The sequence below is a fragment of the Ahaetulla prasina genome, chromosome 11 (genome assembly GCF_028640845.1).
Source record: "Ahaetulla prasina isolate Xishuangbanna chromosome 11, ASM2864084v1, whole genome shotgun sequence".
Taxonomy (NCBI): domain Eukaryota; kingdom Metazoa; phylum Chordata; class Lepidosauria; order Squamata; family Colubridae; genus Ahaetulla; species Ahaetulla prasina.
Genome location: NC_080549.1, coordinates 18,464,981 through 18,481,921, shown reverse-complemented (window position 1 = coordinate 18,481,921; position 16,941 = coordinate 18,464,981). Strand labels below are relative to the sequence as shown.

Here is a 16,941-nt window from a genome sequence, read left to right as displayed (position 1 = left end):
AAAAAAATTATAAGGACATCTCCATGAAGTCACTAGGAATCAAGCTTGATTTGTCGTATTCCATTCCAGTCATTTCTTTTACTGAGATTGTCATGTTGAGTCTGAGTGGAGACTTGGGTTCATCCATCATTTGGAACCAAGTTTAATTTGACCAGTTTAGAATGGAATGGAATATGGAATATGGAATGGAATGGAATGGAATAGGGAATGGAATGGAATGGAATAGGGAATAGGGAATAGGGAATATGGAATATGGAATATGGAATATGGAATATGGAATATGGAATGGAATGGAATAGAATAGGGAATGGAATGGAATGGGGAATAGAATGGAATGGAATAGGGAATATGGAATGGAATGGAATAGGGAATGGAATGGAATAGGGAATATGGAATGGAATGGAATAGGGAATGGAATGGAATGGGGAATAGAATGGAATGGAATGGAATAGGGAATGGAATGGAATGGAATAGGGAATGGAATGGAATGGAATGGAATGGAATATGGAATGGAATGGAATATGGAATGGAATGGAATGGAGTGGAATAGGGAATATGGAATGGAATGGAATATTTTATTTGACTAAGTGTTATTAGAGACAGAAGGAATTGGTTTCCAGTGCAGACGCTCTTGGTCTACATGCAAAGAAACAGATTAATAATAATCATAATAATAATAATACCAATAAGAAGGAGTAGTGAAGAAGGTAAGAAGCATAATAATACTACAATGATACAACGTGGGTAATACTTAGATATAAGACAGGATTGAGAATTAGTTGTTCAGCAGAATGATGGCATGAGGGGAAAACTGTCCCTGTGGCTAGTTATTTTGGCATGCAAAGGCATCCTAAGGGGAGAAGTTGAAACAGTTTATGACCAGGATGTGACGTGTCTTTAGCAATTGTGAGCAAGTCCATAGTGTGTGGAGCAAGCTTGCTAAAACCATCAGTCATTGTTGGTGTATTCCAGAGGCTAGGCTCACACATCATTTTCAGAAAAAAGCAAACAAATCACATGTCTATAATCTATAAATCCAGTCTACTATAATGTATACTGTACTTTTCATTATAGAGTTTCCAATTTGCAATGTTTCTAGGTCAAAGAGTCCTAGAGTGAGATTGAAATGGCTGTTCCAAGTTCAAAATGGACTGTAGAGTGTTGCAAATCTGTTCTGATGCTATCAGAAGTGTCCCAAACTTGAAATATTGTCAGTATTATACCTTGATGAATATTGATGAATATTGTCGGTATTGTACCTTGATGAAGGTATCTTTTCTTTTATGTATACTGAGAGCATATGCACCAAGACAAATTCCTTGTGTGCCCAATCACACTTGGCCAATAAAAATTGTATTCTATTCTATTCTATTCTATTGTCAGAACTATGCTGGGAGACATTCAGTAGAGCAAGAAGAACTGTTGTAAACTACAAACGTTTTGCTCACCTCTGTTTAATAGCAGAACTGCTTATGTGCCATAGAATAGAATCAGTGGTGGGATTCAATGTAATTTAACAACCAGTTCTTTGTCCTAATGATTTCTTCCAACAACCAGTTTGCCGAATAGAATAGAATAGAATAGAATAGAATAGAATAGAATAGAATAGAATAGAATAGAAAATAGTAACATACATGGTAATAAAATACATGGTCTCAAACATTTTGGATCATGCCCTTGTTTAGATGATTGGAGAGCAGATTAGTATGTGTGTAATATAATTTCTCTAAAAATTGTAAGAGGTATCTATGAAAATTGGTGCAAGTTGATCTCTATAATTCTGTAACTGAATTTTTCCTTGTGGTCATTGCAGCAGCACAGAATTTTGTCGCTGAACAGGTGGTAGCCAGGTTTGAGTCCCAGAATTTATGTGCCATGCCTTTCTTCTTATGTTCTTTAGGCTCACAACAGGAACTTGTTGTCCATTGATTTTGACCACTTAACAAGAACAGGGAAGATCTACGATGACCATCGCAAGTTCACCCTTCGGATCCTCTATGACCAGGCAGGCCGTCCAATTCTTTGGTCGCCCATCAATAAGTACAATGAAGTGAACATCACTTACTCCCATTCTGGATTAGTAACATACATCCAGAGAGGAACTTGGACTGAAAAAATGGAGTATGATCCAAATGGGAAGATTATCTCCAGAACGTGGGCAGATGGAAAAATATGGAGCTACACCTATCTAGAAAAGGTTATTAATTGTTGTAACTGGGGAGGAGCAGAGAATGGAACGAGATCATTTTTGTGTGTTGATTAAGTCAAATGGCGGGGTTGTTGCAGAGGTGAAATTCAGCAGGTTCTGACAGGTTCTGGAGAACCGGTAGCGGAAATTTTGAGTAGTTCAATGAACCAGCAAATACCAACTCTGGCTGGCCCCAGAATGGGGAGGGAATGGAGATTTTGCAAAATCCTTTCCCCAGGAGTGGGGAGGGAATGGGAATTTTGCAGTATCCTTCCCCTGGAATGGGGTGGGAATGGAGATTTTGCAGTATTCTTCCCCTGCCATGCCCACCAAGCCATGCCCACCAAGCTACACCACACCCACCAAGCCACACCCACATAACCAGTAGTTAAAAAAAATTGGATTTCATCACTGGGTCACATGCGCTTGCGCAGGGGGTGCATGGGGAGCATAGGGTCGTGCATGTATGCGCAGGGGGCCCAGCATTGCATTATGGGTGCTGGCATGCACGCACGCTGCCGCACATGCTTTCGGCATACAACGAGAAAAAGGTTAGCCATCACTGGTCTAGTTCCTTATCCTCTCTACACTATCTTTAAAAATGCATTTGTGTGCCCTCTTGAAGCAAATCCCCCGGCTGAAATGGTGTTTGCAGTGTAGGTATCCTGATTTATATTGTGACCCAGGCCCAAGTAGGTAGTAATAAACTTAGTCCGTGGAAAAACAAACTTTATTCGAACAGCTGGGAATTACTTCATTCCCAACGTCATTCAACTCAAAGTAAAACAAATGCCTCCCAAACACAAATTCTTCAGTTATCTCACAAACCTTAGTCCAATTAGGCAAACTGCCAAAGGCCATTCCTGGCAAACATCCAGAAGCCACAAAAACAAAGACATAGATGAAGCAGAAGACGCAGCTACCACGTTGTTTTCCGGCAAGCTGAAACACAGGTGCTGGTCTGTTTTAAGCCTTGTGGGAGGGGCCAATCATCCCTTGGCCCTACTCCTGAGTTGTCCTTTTTGCTTGAGCTGCTCTTGCCTTCTGGCAGCTCTTTTCATGTGTGCATTAGGAACAAGCTCCTCCTGTTCCTCTGCCTCACTACTATCAGTCTCTGGAGGCTCTGGAGTCCGCACCTCACTTCCCGATGGCCCTGGCCTCATCTAAGCCTCATTGCTGTCTGACTCCGTTGCCAGCTCCGTAGGCTCCATTGCCAGCTCTGTAGGCTGCATCCCACCAGGGCTTGCTTCCTAACATTTTTGATTTTTTTCTTTCTTTCAGTCTGTGATGCTTCTTCTGCATAGTCAGCGCCGCTACATCTTTGAACATGACCAGTCAGATTACCTGCTGTCTGTCACCATGCCAAGCATGGTCCGACACAGTTTTCAAACCATGCTCTCTGTTGGCTACTATCGAAATCTTTACTCTCCGCCAGACAGCAGTGCCTCCTTCGTCCAGGACTTTTCCAAAGACGGTCGGCTCTTGCAATCTTTCTATCCAGGAACGGGACGCCGAGTTCTTTACCAATATACACCACAGTCCAAGCTCTCCGAGATCCTTTACGACACCACACAGGTCTCCTTTACTTATGAAGAATCGTCTGGCGTTATTAAAACCATACACTTGATGCATGATGGATTTATTTGCACCATCAGATACAGGCAAACAGGTGGGTTAAGATTAGGTTCCTAGGTTTCTTGGCAACTATTCACCGTTCTCATGAAGACCTGCTGAACCTGAGGTTCAACTTTTCTTTTATACAAAGACGCTATTTTTAAAGCTTTTGGAAAAATCCGTTCTGGATTCCAGAAGGATATAGTTGTTCGTTAAACCTTTTTTATTTGTTAGAGTGACTAAGTAAACAAATAACATTACAATAGTCTCTAATGCATATAGTCCCTGATGCAGTGTTGGAATTCAGCCGGTTTGGGCTGATTCGGGCCGGTTCGGGAAAACCGGTTGTTAAATTGCTGGCTGGGCCCACCCCTTCCAGGAGTCCCCATGCACCCCATTTTGGCTCCCAGATAAGTGCAGGGAGGCCTACTAGGCCCAAAACAGGGCCGAGGGGTGCGATGCAGCCCACACGTGGGCCGTTTTTGCTCCCAGAAGGCTGCAGAGAGGCCTACTATGCCCAAAATGGGGCACACAGGGGGTATGGTGCAGGCCCCCGCAGCACATTTTTGCTTTTAGGAGCAGAGGTGGGATTCAAATAATTTAACAACTGGTTCTCTGCCCTAATGACCAGCTGGGTAGGCGTGGCTCATGGTCATGTGACCATGTGGGCCTGGGCAATTCAACATCACCACGTCGATGGGTGCTTTGCCTTAGCTGTTACAATGTAATAAGGGTTAAACCAGAGAGGCAGTTTAGAATAGGCTAGAAATAACACCAGAATGTTTCCTTCCTGCCTTCCTTACAGGATTAGCTCTGTAAAGTGGGGAAAAAAATAAGATTTCTTCCCAACAACTGGTTCTCCGAACTGCTTAGAAAGTTAACAACCGGTTCTCCCGAATAGGTGCGAACTGGCTGAATCCCATCACTGCTTAGGAGGCTGCAGAGAGGCCTACTGGCCCCAAAACGGGATACGGAGGTGGGCAGCACACACACACCCCCCATGGTCCATTTGGGCCTAGTATGCCTCTCTGCAGTCACCTGGGAGCCAAAACGGGCCGCGGTGGGGCGCGTCCCCCCGCGTCCCATTTTTGCTCTCATGGGGTGAAGGGGGCTGAGTGCTGCCTGACACACCTCCTGGCCACACCCACCATGGCCACGCCCACCCAGCCAGTCATTAGAGCAGAGAACCAGTTGTTAAATTATTTGAACCCCACCAGTGCCCTGATGTCTTCAGGTTTGCCAGATCTTTGGACAACCGCCTAAAGAATTTTATTTTGTAATGGGATAGGATTGGAAAATTATACTGAAGCAACATTAGATGTATGTAAGTAGTTTAAAAAGATGTGTGTTTTTAATTTTTATTATAGCAGCATCCAAGTATTTCAGAATTAAAACGCCAGAATTAAGAATGGCGGCTAGAATTCTGTATGGCTAGAAGGTGGTTTAGGATATCTGTTGCAATGTATATCCTGCCATCTCACAAACCTATAAGTTATGCAATAATGGCATCCATCAAAGCTTTGCTGGCTGAGGAACTCTGGGAGTTGACGTCCACAAGTCTTAAAGGGACCAAGGTTGGAGACCCCTGGTTTAAACTCTATAATTTTAAAGCTAAAATACCTTTAAAAAGGAAAAAAGATGAAGAGTATGATAGTGTGTTGGATGGAATATGCTAGTACTGCCTCTTGCGTGGCACAATCATTTCATATGGTATCACTAAGAAATGCTTCCAAGAATATATGTAATATATATTAACTCTAAGTGTCATTAATAATTAAATCCTAAGTAATTATTCCAAAATCTATAGTGTCCTAACCAGACAAAGGTGCCATCTCCCCACAAAATGAACAGCTTTTAAATGGTCTAATGAATTTGAAAGCTTCCTGACAATTGTGTGGGTTTTTAATTAGGCATAATAAAGATACAACTTTATGATCATTTTTGAGATCTTTTTTCTCTTATTGGATTGCCCTGGATGCTAACTTGTTGGTTACCTAAATTTATGTGTCTCCCCCAGCATCCTTGGGCAGCTTTCCCTTCTTAACTATCCATTCTACCTTTTATCTATAGGACCACTAATTGGCCGACAGATATTCAGATTTAGTGAAGAAGGTCTCGTGAATGCCAGATTTGATTACAGCTACAACAACTTTCGGGTAACCAGCATGCAAGCAATGATCAATGAAACTCCACTCCCTATCGATCTGTACCGCTACGTAGACGTGTCCGGGAAAACAGAACAATTTGGGAAATTCAGCGTAATCAATTATGACTTAAATCAAGTTATCACCACCACTATGATGAAGCATACTAAAATTTTCAGTGCCAACGGTCAAGTGATAGAAGTGCAGTACGAAATTCTAAAATTCATTGCCTACTGGATGACTATTCAGTATGACAACATGGGACGCATGGTGATATGTGACATCCGAGTAGGAGTAAACGCCAACATCACAAGGTACTTTTATGAATACGATGCTGACGGACAACTTCAGACGGTCTCTGTGAACGACAAAACTCAATGGCGCTACAGCTACGACCTCAATGGAAATATCAACTTACTCAGCCACGGGAACAGTGCGCGACTCACTCCTTTGAGGTACGACCTTCGAGACCGCATCACAAGGCTAGGAGATCTTCTGTACAAGGTGGACGAGGATGGCTTCCTTAAACAAAGAGGGAATGACATTTTTGAGTACAACTCCAATGGTTTCCTGAGCAGAGCTTACAACAGGGTTTCTGGTTGGACAGTCCAGTTTTGCTATGATGGTTTGGGACGACGAGTGGCCAGCAAGTCCAATCTAGGTCAACACTTACAGTTCTTCTACGCTGATCTCTCCAATCCAGTAAGAATTACTCACTTGTACAATCACAGTAGTTCAGAAATCACATCCCTTTATTACGATCTCCAAGGCCACTTGATAGCTATGGAGTTAAGCAGTGGCGAAGAGTATTATGTGGCCTGTGACAACACAGGCACACCCTTAGCTGTCTTCAGCAGCCGAGGGCAAGTGATCAAAGAAATCCTGTACACACCTTACGGTGAGATCTATCAGGACACCAACCCAGACTTTGAAGTCGTTATTGGTTTTCACGGAGGGCTCTATAATTCTTTGACTAAGTTGGTCCACTTGGGTCAAAGAGATTACGATGTCATTGCTGGACGTTGGACAAGCCCAAACCATCGCATCTGGGAAGAACTGAAGAATGTCCCCAAACCATTTAATCTGTATGCATTTGAAAATAATTATCCAGCTGGCCAAATACAAGATGTGGCTAAATATACTACAGGTAAGAAATGGCTTAATTTTCAAGCTATCCATTTGGTTAAACTGAGGTTAGTGAGCACACTGTAGATTTCTGTAGACCAGGGGTCTCCAACCTTGACAACTTTAAGACCTGTGGACTTCAACTCTGGGAATTGAAGTCCACAAGTTTTAAAGTTGTCAAGATTGGAGACCCCTGCTGTAGACTGTCTATGGAGAGTCTCAACCATCCAAGAAGCTTCTTGGATGAGAAGCGAAACAACTTCAGAGAAAAATCAGAAAGCCCAGTTAGTTGCCTCTTGAAAAAAAACAGCTTTGGGATTTCTGTGCACTAATCTAAGTGGATCATCTCTGAATCTTTTTGTTTCATACTTATATAGTTCACCTTTTCCGCTAAGGACAACCAATCAATTATCCATGCTGTTCTCATATGATAGTCATATGCACTGTGTTAGACTGCATGCTCAATTTTATTCAGTTTCATTACCCAACTAGATAGCATCAACAGTTATCAGCCTGGCTAGGTGGCTCAGTGGCTAAGACGCTGAGCTTGTCGATCAGAAAGGTCGGCAGTTCGAATTTCTAGTATAGGTCTCCTGCGCGAGCAGGGGGTTGGACTAGATGACCTCCAAGGTCCCTTCCAGCTGTGTTACTATTATTATCAGTGCTAATATCTGCTTGGAAATCATCAAACTCAGAGAGCCCACAGTTCAATCCTGAGTTACAAATGTTCAACCCCGAGCTACACTGCACCAGAAAGATTGCAGTGAAGAGCAACCAAGAGGATTGGGGGACTGGAAGTTATAACATATGATGAACGGTTGCAGGAACTGGGCCTGGCTAGTCTAGTGAAGAGAAGGATCAGGGGAGACATGATAGCAGCCTTCCAATATTTGAGGTATTGCCAGAGAGGAGGAAGGGGGTCAAGCTATTTTCCAAAGCACTTGAGGGCCAGACAAGGAATAATGGATGGAAACTGAACAAGGAGAGGTTCAACCTGGAAATAAGGAGAAATTTTCTGACAGTGAGAGCAATCAACCCATGGAACAGAATTTGCCTTCAGAAGTTGTGGGGGCTTCATCTCTGGAAGCTTTCAAGAAGAGTCTGGACTGCCATCTGTCAGAAATGGTGTAGGGTCTCCTGCTTTGGCAGGGAGTTGGACTAGATGACCTACAAGGTCCCTTCCAACCCTGTTAATTTGTACCTGTAAATATTCATTGGTTCTTAAAACATATCAGCAAACACATAAGTCTATAAAAGATACTTTAAAACCCTGAAATCTCATGAGGATTCTGGGATATTTGGCATTCTCACCTGAAGCCTCATGAGATATAGCCATGTTAAAAAAAATTAATATAATTTGGAAAGGGTCAATTTATTGAGTAATGGTTATCTGGAGCCTAACGAGGCTCTTTCCAGGGTCTCAACATCTTTATCGTGGGGACCAAAACTCGAGGCAGTATTCCAAGTGTGGTCTCACCAGCATGATATAAAGTGGTACGATCATTTCTTGTCCTTTCTTGGCACTGTCCTTCCATTGTGGCAGCCTATGATTGCATTGGCTATTTTGGCAGTTGCTGCACACTGCTGGCTGGCTCATATTTAAGTGGTGAGGACAGTGATGGTGAACCTTTTCAGCACCGAGTGCCCAAACTGGAAGTGTATGTGCCGGAACGCCGGAAACCCAAAGACCAGCTGGTGCGCATGCAACTGGTCTTTAGGTGCGCACCAGCCAGATGATCTTTGCATGCGCCGGAGCGTGAGAAACATGAAGACAAGCTGGCCGATGCCGCATGCGCACTGGCCAGTTAGTCTTCAGGTTTCCGGTGCGCAAAGACCAGCTGGCCGGCATGCATGCATGTGCAGGAAACCAGAAGATCCAGCTGGCGATGCATGCGTCCTCACAAAGAGGGCTCTGTGTGGCACCTCTGGCATGCGTGCCATAGGTTTGCCATCACGGCACTAGGACATTTAAATCCCTCTCGCAGTTACTACTGTTGAGCCAAGTACCATCTATTCTATACCTATGCATTTGATCTTTCCTGCCTAAGTCCAGGATGTAAGATGCTTTGTTTTCTGGCTCTGGAGAGAGGCAAAATCATAAGGAGAGAATGAGGTGAAAAAGAACAAATTTGCTTACATTTTCATTCTTTGCATATTATCTGGCTGTAGATCAGAGGGGTCCAATCTTGGCACCTTTAAGACTTGTGGACTAGCCACGCAACCACAAAATAGGTGTGGTTGCCTGGTCATTCCAAGAAGTACTAGAATAGAAACCTCTACTAGCACTGTTATAAACTTCCTAGAATTTTAAATTATTGAATAGCATAGATTGGGGGTCTCCAATCTCGGCACCTTTAAGACTTGTGGACTTCAACTCCCACAATTCCCCAGCCAGCCATGGGATTCTGGGAGTTGAAGTCCACAAGTCTTAAAATGGCCAAGGTTGGAGACCCTACCTGTAGATCTTATTAATGTCAGTTAGTGCTGATCAAGACAGGGGGAGTGTGAGGTATTTCAGCAGGGACGGGAGTGATATTGGTTGTTGAAGATTTTTACGATCGTTGAGAAATTCCGCTACTTCCTTTCCTCTTATTGAAGGAGCTGAAATGGAAAGTACGTAGCACTGCGGTTTTCCAACCGAGAAACAGTCTTCTCCCATTCTTCTCTGCTAAAAGCCTCCTGCAGAATTAATAAAAGCACAGCACAACAGTCAGAGCGGCCGGGCTAATTATTTAGAAGTCATGATCCCAAAGGAAGGAGAGGGGAAGAAAGAAGATGAAAACAAATGTACCTGCACTTTCTTAAAAAGTTTAAATAGTCGCGATGTCCTGCTGTACTTTTTAAATATTTTATCAATCTTACATCATTTAAAGCGGCAAGCAAAGGAAGAAATTGTACAGCGCAGGGCATATATTCCATACTTAGTACAGGTCCTGACAATTATTACAGGGGAGAGCTGCAGTTATAGGGCCTCTGGTGGCTCAGACTGTTAAGACAGTCTGTTTTAAAACACAGCTGCTTGCAATTACTGCAGGTTCAAGTCCCACCAGGCCCAAGGTTGACTCAGCCTTCCATCCTTTATAAGGTAGGTAAAATGAGGACCCAGATTGTTGGGGGCAATAAAAGTTGACTTGGTATATAATATACAAATGGATGAAGACTATTGTTTGACATAGTGTAAGCCGCCCTGAGTCTTCGGAAAAGGGCGGGATATAAATGCAAATAAAAAAAAATGATGTAGGGGAATAGCCGTGGGAGACCATGGGGAGAGCAGCAGGCAAGGGCGCAGATAAGAGGCAGCAGGAATAGGATGTGGCAAACATCTTAGAAGGGACCTTCCCTAGTTTTTGTTTTGTTTTTTTACTGTAAAGATGAGGGGGAGAAACATACTTTCAGACTTAAAAGATTCTGTTAATGTAGCTTTACATTAAAGTAGAATTAGTTCATCTGTCAACACAATGGAATAGAAGTTGCCTTCGGAAGTTATGGGAGCTTCGTCCCTGGAAGCTTTCAAGAAGAGACTGGACTGCCATCTGTCAGAAATGGGGTAGGATCTCCTGCTTGGGTGGGGAGTTGGACTAGATGACCTATAACAGGGGTCTGCAAACTTGGCTCTTTTAAGACTTGTGGATTTCAACTCCCAGCAAAGCTGGCTGAGGAACTCTGGGAGTTGAAGTCCACAAGTCTTAAAAGAGCCAAGTTTGCAGACCCCTGACCTACAAGGTCCCTTCCAACTCTGAATCTGAATCCGGGTGTGCTTCATAACTGGACTACCTCACAAGGCGGATGCTGCTGCCCACTCTTCCAAACATTTCTAGTCAGACGTTGTTAAACTCTCACTCCCTTTTCCCAAACAGAAATATTTAAGAGACTGTGTGTTTCACCACAGCGTTTCCAGTATACAGGTTTTGTAGAGATCTTAAATCAAAGAAATCTTAAATCAATGGGTGGAAACTGATCAAGGAAAGAAGCAACTTAGAACTAAGGAGAAATTTCCTGACAGTTAGAACAATTAATAAGTGGAACGACTTGCCTGCAGAAGTTGTGAATACTCCAACACTGGAAATTTTTAAGAAAATGTTGGATAACCATCTGTCTGAGATGGTGTAGGGTTTCCTGCCTGGGCAGGGGGTTGGACTAGTAGGCCTCCAAGGTCCCTTCCAACTCTGTTGTTGTTGTTGTTGTTGTTATTATTATTATTATTATTATTATTATAGATGATGCTTTTTTAATGTTTAGGAATTCTTTGCTTTTATACAGGGGTTTATACCAATTGAACTCTTCTTGGTTTCCTTGATAGATATCGGAAGTTGGCTTGAACTGTTTGGGTTTCAGCTTCACAATGTGCTTCCCGGGTTCCCAAAGCCAGAGATGGATGCTGTGGATACAACCTATGAGCTTTTGCAGCTTCAAACCAAGACCCAAGAATGGGATCCTGGAAAGGTAGGTCAAAGATTGCTAGAGGAACTGAGTTGGAGTAGGTTGATGACACCCAATGATAGGAGTAATAAGTTGGAGAAGGCTGATGATAACCAATGATAGGAGTAATAATATCACAAGTGGGAGAGGGAATTCACAGGGAAAATAAAAATATGTACACAAATCACTCTTTGTAGTCTTATAAAGCCAGAGTATTTCAGCAAAGATGGAGAAGATAGTTTTTGTGGTTGTTCTTTCTCTGGTGGAGAAAGGGTCTTGGCTGATGTCCCCTTCTTTGAGTGGGTTATTGATAGCAATAGCCCTTAGCTTTATCTACCGCTTCACGGTGCTTTGCAGCCCTCTGTAAACATTTACAGAGTCAGCCTATTGCCCCCAACAATCTGGGTCCTCATTTTACCCACCTCGGAAGGATGGAAGGCTGAATCATTCTTGAGCCGGTTAGGATTGAACTGCTGGCAGTGGGCAGAATTAGCCTGCAAAATTGCATTTTAACCACAGGGAGGGAGGGAGGGAGGAAAGGAGGAAGGAAGGAAGGAAGGAAGGAAGGAAGGAAGGAAGGAAGGAAGGAAGGAAGGAAGGAAGGAAGGAAGGAAAATACCAATAGCACGTAGACTTATATACCACTTTACAGTGCTTTACAGCCCTCTCTAAGCAGTTTACAGAGTCAGCATATTGGGTCCTCTGGATCCTCATTTTACCAACCTCAGAAGTATTGAACCTTGAGCTGGTCAGAATTGAACTGCTGAACTGCTGGCAATCAGCAGAATTAGCCTGCAATACTGTATTCTAACCACTGCGCCACCACGGCTCTAGGTGTAGGAGATGACCAGACTGAGTTCGAGAGAGCGGTCAAATGCGTCATCAGTCTCTTTGCATCCACAAGAGATCTAAGTCCAGCCCAGCTTGAATTCCTTCTATCCTTATCTGCCACCAATTTCCTTTGGCTGTTAGTAGTTCAGATTCTTGTCGAGAGCGTAATCTTGCAATAAATCTTTATGCCCATTTGAACTGCCTGGGTCTCCTGATTTCCCTGGTGCTTGACAATTGATTAGGGATGGAAGTATGCAAAGATTCTGTAAATATAGTCTGTGGAATCTAGCAAGGCACTGCTTATCTTCCTTCCTTCCTTCCTTCCTTCCTTCCTTCCTTCCTTCCTTCCTTCCTTCCTTCCTTCCTTCCCTCTCTGTCTCTCTCCTTTCTTCCTTCCCTGACTCTTTGCCTTTCTCCTTCCTTCCTTCCTTCCTTCCTTCCTTCCTTCCTTCCTTCCTTCCTTCCTTCCTTCCTTCCTTCCTTCTCTCACTCACTCACTCACTCACTCACTCTCTGCTCTTCCTTCCCAGACTATTCTTGGCATTCAGTGTGAACTACAGAAACAACTCCGGAACTTCATTTCCTTGGACCAGCTTCCCATGACTCCCAAATACAGTGACGGCCGATGTACAGAGCGGGCAAAACAACCCCAATTTGCTGCAGTTCCTTCGGTCTTTGGGAAGGGCATCAAATTCGCGATTAAAGATGGGCAGGTAACAGCAGACATTATCGGCGTAGCCATTGAGGATAGCCGACGCATCGCTGCCATCCTCAACGGTGCCCATTACCTGGAAAACCTCCATTTCACCATCGACGGACGAGACACGCACTACTTCATCAAACTTGGGTCTTTGGAAGAAGACCTCTCTCTCATAGGCAACACCGGGGGGCGGCGGATCTTGGAAAACGGGGTCAACGTCACGGTGTCACAAATGACTTCGGTCATCAACGGGAGGACAAGACGATTTGCAGACATCCAACTCCAGCATGGTTTTTTGTGCTTTAACGTTCGATACGGGACGACCATTGAAGAAGAGAAGAACCACGTCTTGGAGATCGCCCGGCAAAGAGCTGTGCTACAAGCTTGGACTAAGGAACAAAAGCGACTGCAAGACGGTGAAGAAGGTACAAGGGCTTGGACAGAGGGGGAGAAGCAACAGCTTTTGAGCACTGGGAAAGTGCAGGGTTATGACGGATATTTTGTCTTATCTGTGGAGCAGTATCTAGAACTTGCAGACAGTGCCAACAATATTCACTTTATGAGACAGAGTGAAATAGGCAGAAGGTAACAGACCTACAAGCGACATGTTTCCTGCCTTCACATCACCAAAGACTGCCTGTTTTTAAATGAAGATGTTAAGTAACAGTTTATTGTATTGGTTTTTCTAGAGCAGAACTCTGTGTATATATAAATATAGAGGGGGAAAGAAACATATCCTACTGCCTTTAAATGTGACAGAAGATGGTATTTTAATATAGTTTGTTTAAATGCTTTGGGAGATGGCAATGGTTCTTCGTTCTAAGGCGGTTATATTCAGTGTTTGGGTGCAGCATTCTCAGTGTTGAACGTCAATCAGAAAGAATCCAGATGGGCAAAATATTTAATATACTGTCTCCTTTCCTTTCTTCAGAATAGCCTTTTTGGTTACTTAGCTTCCCCACAACATGTAAAAAAGAATGGAGCCAGTGCCATGAATTGCTTGGTTTCGCTCATGACCCCTCTCAAAACTATCAGCTGGTTCTCCTGAAGTGGTGCGAACTGGCTGAATCCCACCACTGCATATTCCGTATTTTTCAAAGTATAAGACACACTTTTTTCCCTCCTAAAAAAGGCTGAAAATTTGGGTGTTTTATACTCCAAATGTAGCTTTTTCGAAGCTTTTTTCAGCCCTAAGGAGGCGCTAGCGAGGGAAGCGATCTCCATGCTTTGCCCTCTCTCAGCTGTTCTTTAAAAGCTTTTTTCAGTGAAGCAAACTTCCGTGCTTTGCCTGCTCCCTCCGACTCTCAGCTGTGAATTTTTTTTCAGCCCTAACAAAGTGCTAGCAAGGGAACTGATCTCCGTGGTTTGCCTGCTTTTCTCATTGCTTCTCTCTCCAATGATCAGTTGTGCTTTGGAAGCTGTTTTTTTATCCCAAAGCAGGGGATAAAAACCAGCAAACTAATGTGCTGAAGCTGACCAGACTAAGGACACTAGCCAGATGAATACCTGGTAGGCAGATTTTTTTCCCCTCTTTTCCTCCCCAAAAACTAAGCTGCATCTTATATTCCGAAAAATACAGTTTATATAGAACTGTTTTGCCACAAGCCGTTTAGTCAATTGAAAATAAAGCAAATTTTAGTTGTTGCCTTATAAGAAAATATTAAAATGAATTCTGCTTAGAATTCCAAGGTTGAAAAAAAAGAGAGAAGTCATCATGTGTTGGTTCTGAGTTCATGAACAAAATGGATGCTAGCTAGGGATGAATTACTGGGAATTTTCCTTTTTTTCCTTTTGTCAGGAAGAAATAAATAAATTAAATAAATAAAAAGAGCACATGGATAGAACGTTGCATTTACTTTAGTAACTCTGTGATGCAGCCAATATACCATCTGTGTCAGGGGTCTCCAACCTTGGCAACTTTTAAGACTTGTGGACTTCAACTCCCAGAGCTCCTCAGCCAGCAAAGCAAAGCTTTGGTTGGAGACCCCCGATCTATGTTATTCCATAATTTAAAATTCTAGGAAGTTTATAACAGTGCTAGTAGAGGTTTGAATTTTAGTACTTCCTGGACTGACCAGGCAACCACACCTATTTTGTGGTTGCGTGGCTAGTTCTAAGCCTGCACAGAAAGCAGATATGAGTGTCGATTTTCTAAAAGAAACGTTGCAAACAAGATTGACAGGATCTCTTACCCATCTCACAAAGCTTCAAAAGGAAAATGCCAGCTCCCTCCATCTACAAGTTCGGTCAATGTATTTCTGTGGATCTTTAATTAAAAAATAAAATCAGACCAGAAATTTGCTAATCTATCCCTAAAATTTCCTTTGGACCGTTAAACCCTTTTTAAAATAGATCTGGGTTTCATTATAGGGGCAGTTAAAATATGAAGTCAAGATTGTAGAAATTGAAGAATTTCTAATAATTGGGCTGTCGGATATAATACTTTGAATATATTAAATGGAAAAGCATAAGCAGGAAGAATGTTCATCCAACATTCTTATTGCAATCTTGCCAGAAATTGAGTAGCAGTTACCGTGTCTTTACCGCCTGGGTGGTTAGTACCGATTGCAGTACTTCTGCAGAATGCAGCCTTTCAAAATGTTTGCAGTTATATCTCATTTTAAGCTCTCCAAAATGAGATTTCCCTGATCTTCAAATGCATGTCCCAAATTCTTGTTCATAGGATGAATATCCGTTCGTGAAGAATTTGGGATCATGCAAACAAGACACCAATCGATAATTGAAAGTTTTCTTTCGGTAAATTGCATAAACGCTAAGGAAATTGTTGTGTTGTAATCTGTGATTATCTAATGGACTATATTGATGAACATTCTGGCCAGAGACAGCTGCTCCCTAGATCTTAAAAAGACATTACGTCGTGACCTGTTCCTTGAATCCATAATAGATTCTCAGTTTGATGGCGAAGCACCATTAGAGAAATAATGTTACGTTGAATATTTTGTTGTTTCCTCCTGTCAATGTACAGGCAACCCTTTTACTTACAACCACAAATTTCAGTTTGCTAAGCAAGACTAAGTTTTAGTCTTAGTTTGCTAAGTTAAGTGAGTTTTGGCCCACACTATGATCTTTCTTGCCACAGTTGTTAAGTGAATCACTGCGGTTGTTAAGTTAGTAACATGGTTGTTAAGTGGAGCTGCCTTTTCTATTGACTTTGCTCGTCAAAAGGTCCCAAAAGATGATCACATGACCCTAGGACCCAGCAACCGTTATAAATAAGAGCCAGTGGTCAAGCTTCTGAATTTTGATCATGTGACCTTGGGGATGCTACAACGGTCGTAAGTGTGAAAAATGGCCATGAGTTACTCTTTTCAGTGTCGTTGTACCTTTGAACAGTCCCTAAACGAATGGTTGTAAATTGGGACTACCTGTAGGCTGGAGCAAAATAAGAGACGCACAGAAAGAGGGATTTTTTTTTCAGAAATCTACGAAGTAGAGATATTCTAGTTCCCTCGTGGTAGACATGAGGTACCCAAACAGCCTGCCTATCTCTTTCTCTCCAACATGCCGCCAAGGAAAAAAACCAAAACAGCTTTTTGCATACTCACAATGGAGAAAAAAGAATTATTGTCATCTCAGGCAAAGATGTATGAATTTTAGGGTCTCAACTGGACCAAGAAATTCTTCAGAGAAACAGGCAGTGGATAAAAATGTCATTTATCTTTTTTCTGGATATTTTAAAAGGGGTACAAGAAAAGGGTATGGGGGCTGGTTCTCAGGAATCAAAGATTTTTCAAACATCGGGGCAGGATTTGGCGAAGTCTTTTACTAAATCCTCCATGAGGTTATGTCATCCCATTATAAATGATTGTTATGAGTATAATGGACCATTTACAGGACAAAATGAAATGTTGAGGATGGAATGGGTGGATGTTTGCAAGGAGCCTCTGGCATTTCTGTTC

The 16,941-nt window shown here is 42.7% G+C and overlaps 1 protein-coding gene across 1 annotated transcript in view; it reads left to right on the top strand.

Annotated features, from left to right (window-relative positions):
• Positions 1-15,045, top strand: part of TENM1 (teneurin transmembrane protein 1) — a 544,190-nt gene extending 529,145 nt beyond the window's left edge. Inside the window, exons 27-31 of the mRNA XM_058196608.1 lie at positions 1,901-2,197; positions 3,470-3,857; positions 5,873-7,093; positions 11,372-11,514; positions 12,852-15,045. Of these exons, the coding sequence (XP_058052591.1) occupies positions 1,901-2,197; positions 3,470-3,857; positions 5,873-7,093; positions 11,372-11,514; positions 12,852-13,610 (2,808 nt within the window). The 3' untranslated portion in view covers positions 13,611-15,045. The remainder of the gene's footprint in view (positions 1-1,900; positions 2,198-3,469; positions 3,858-5,872; positions 7,094-11,371; positions 11,515-12,851) is intronic.
• Positions 15,046-16,941: the final 1,896 nt, after the last annotated feature.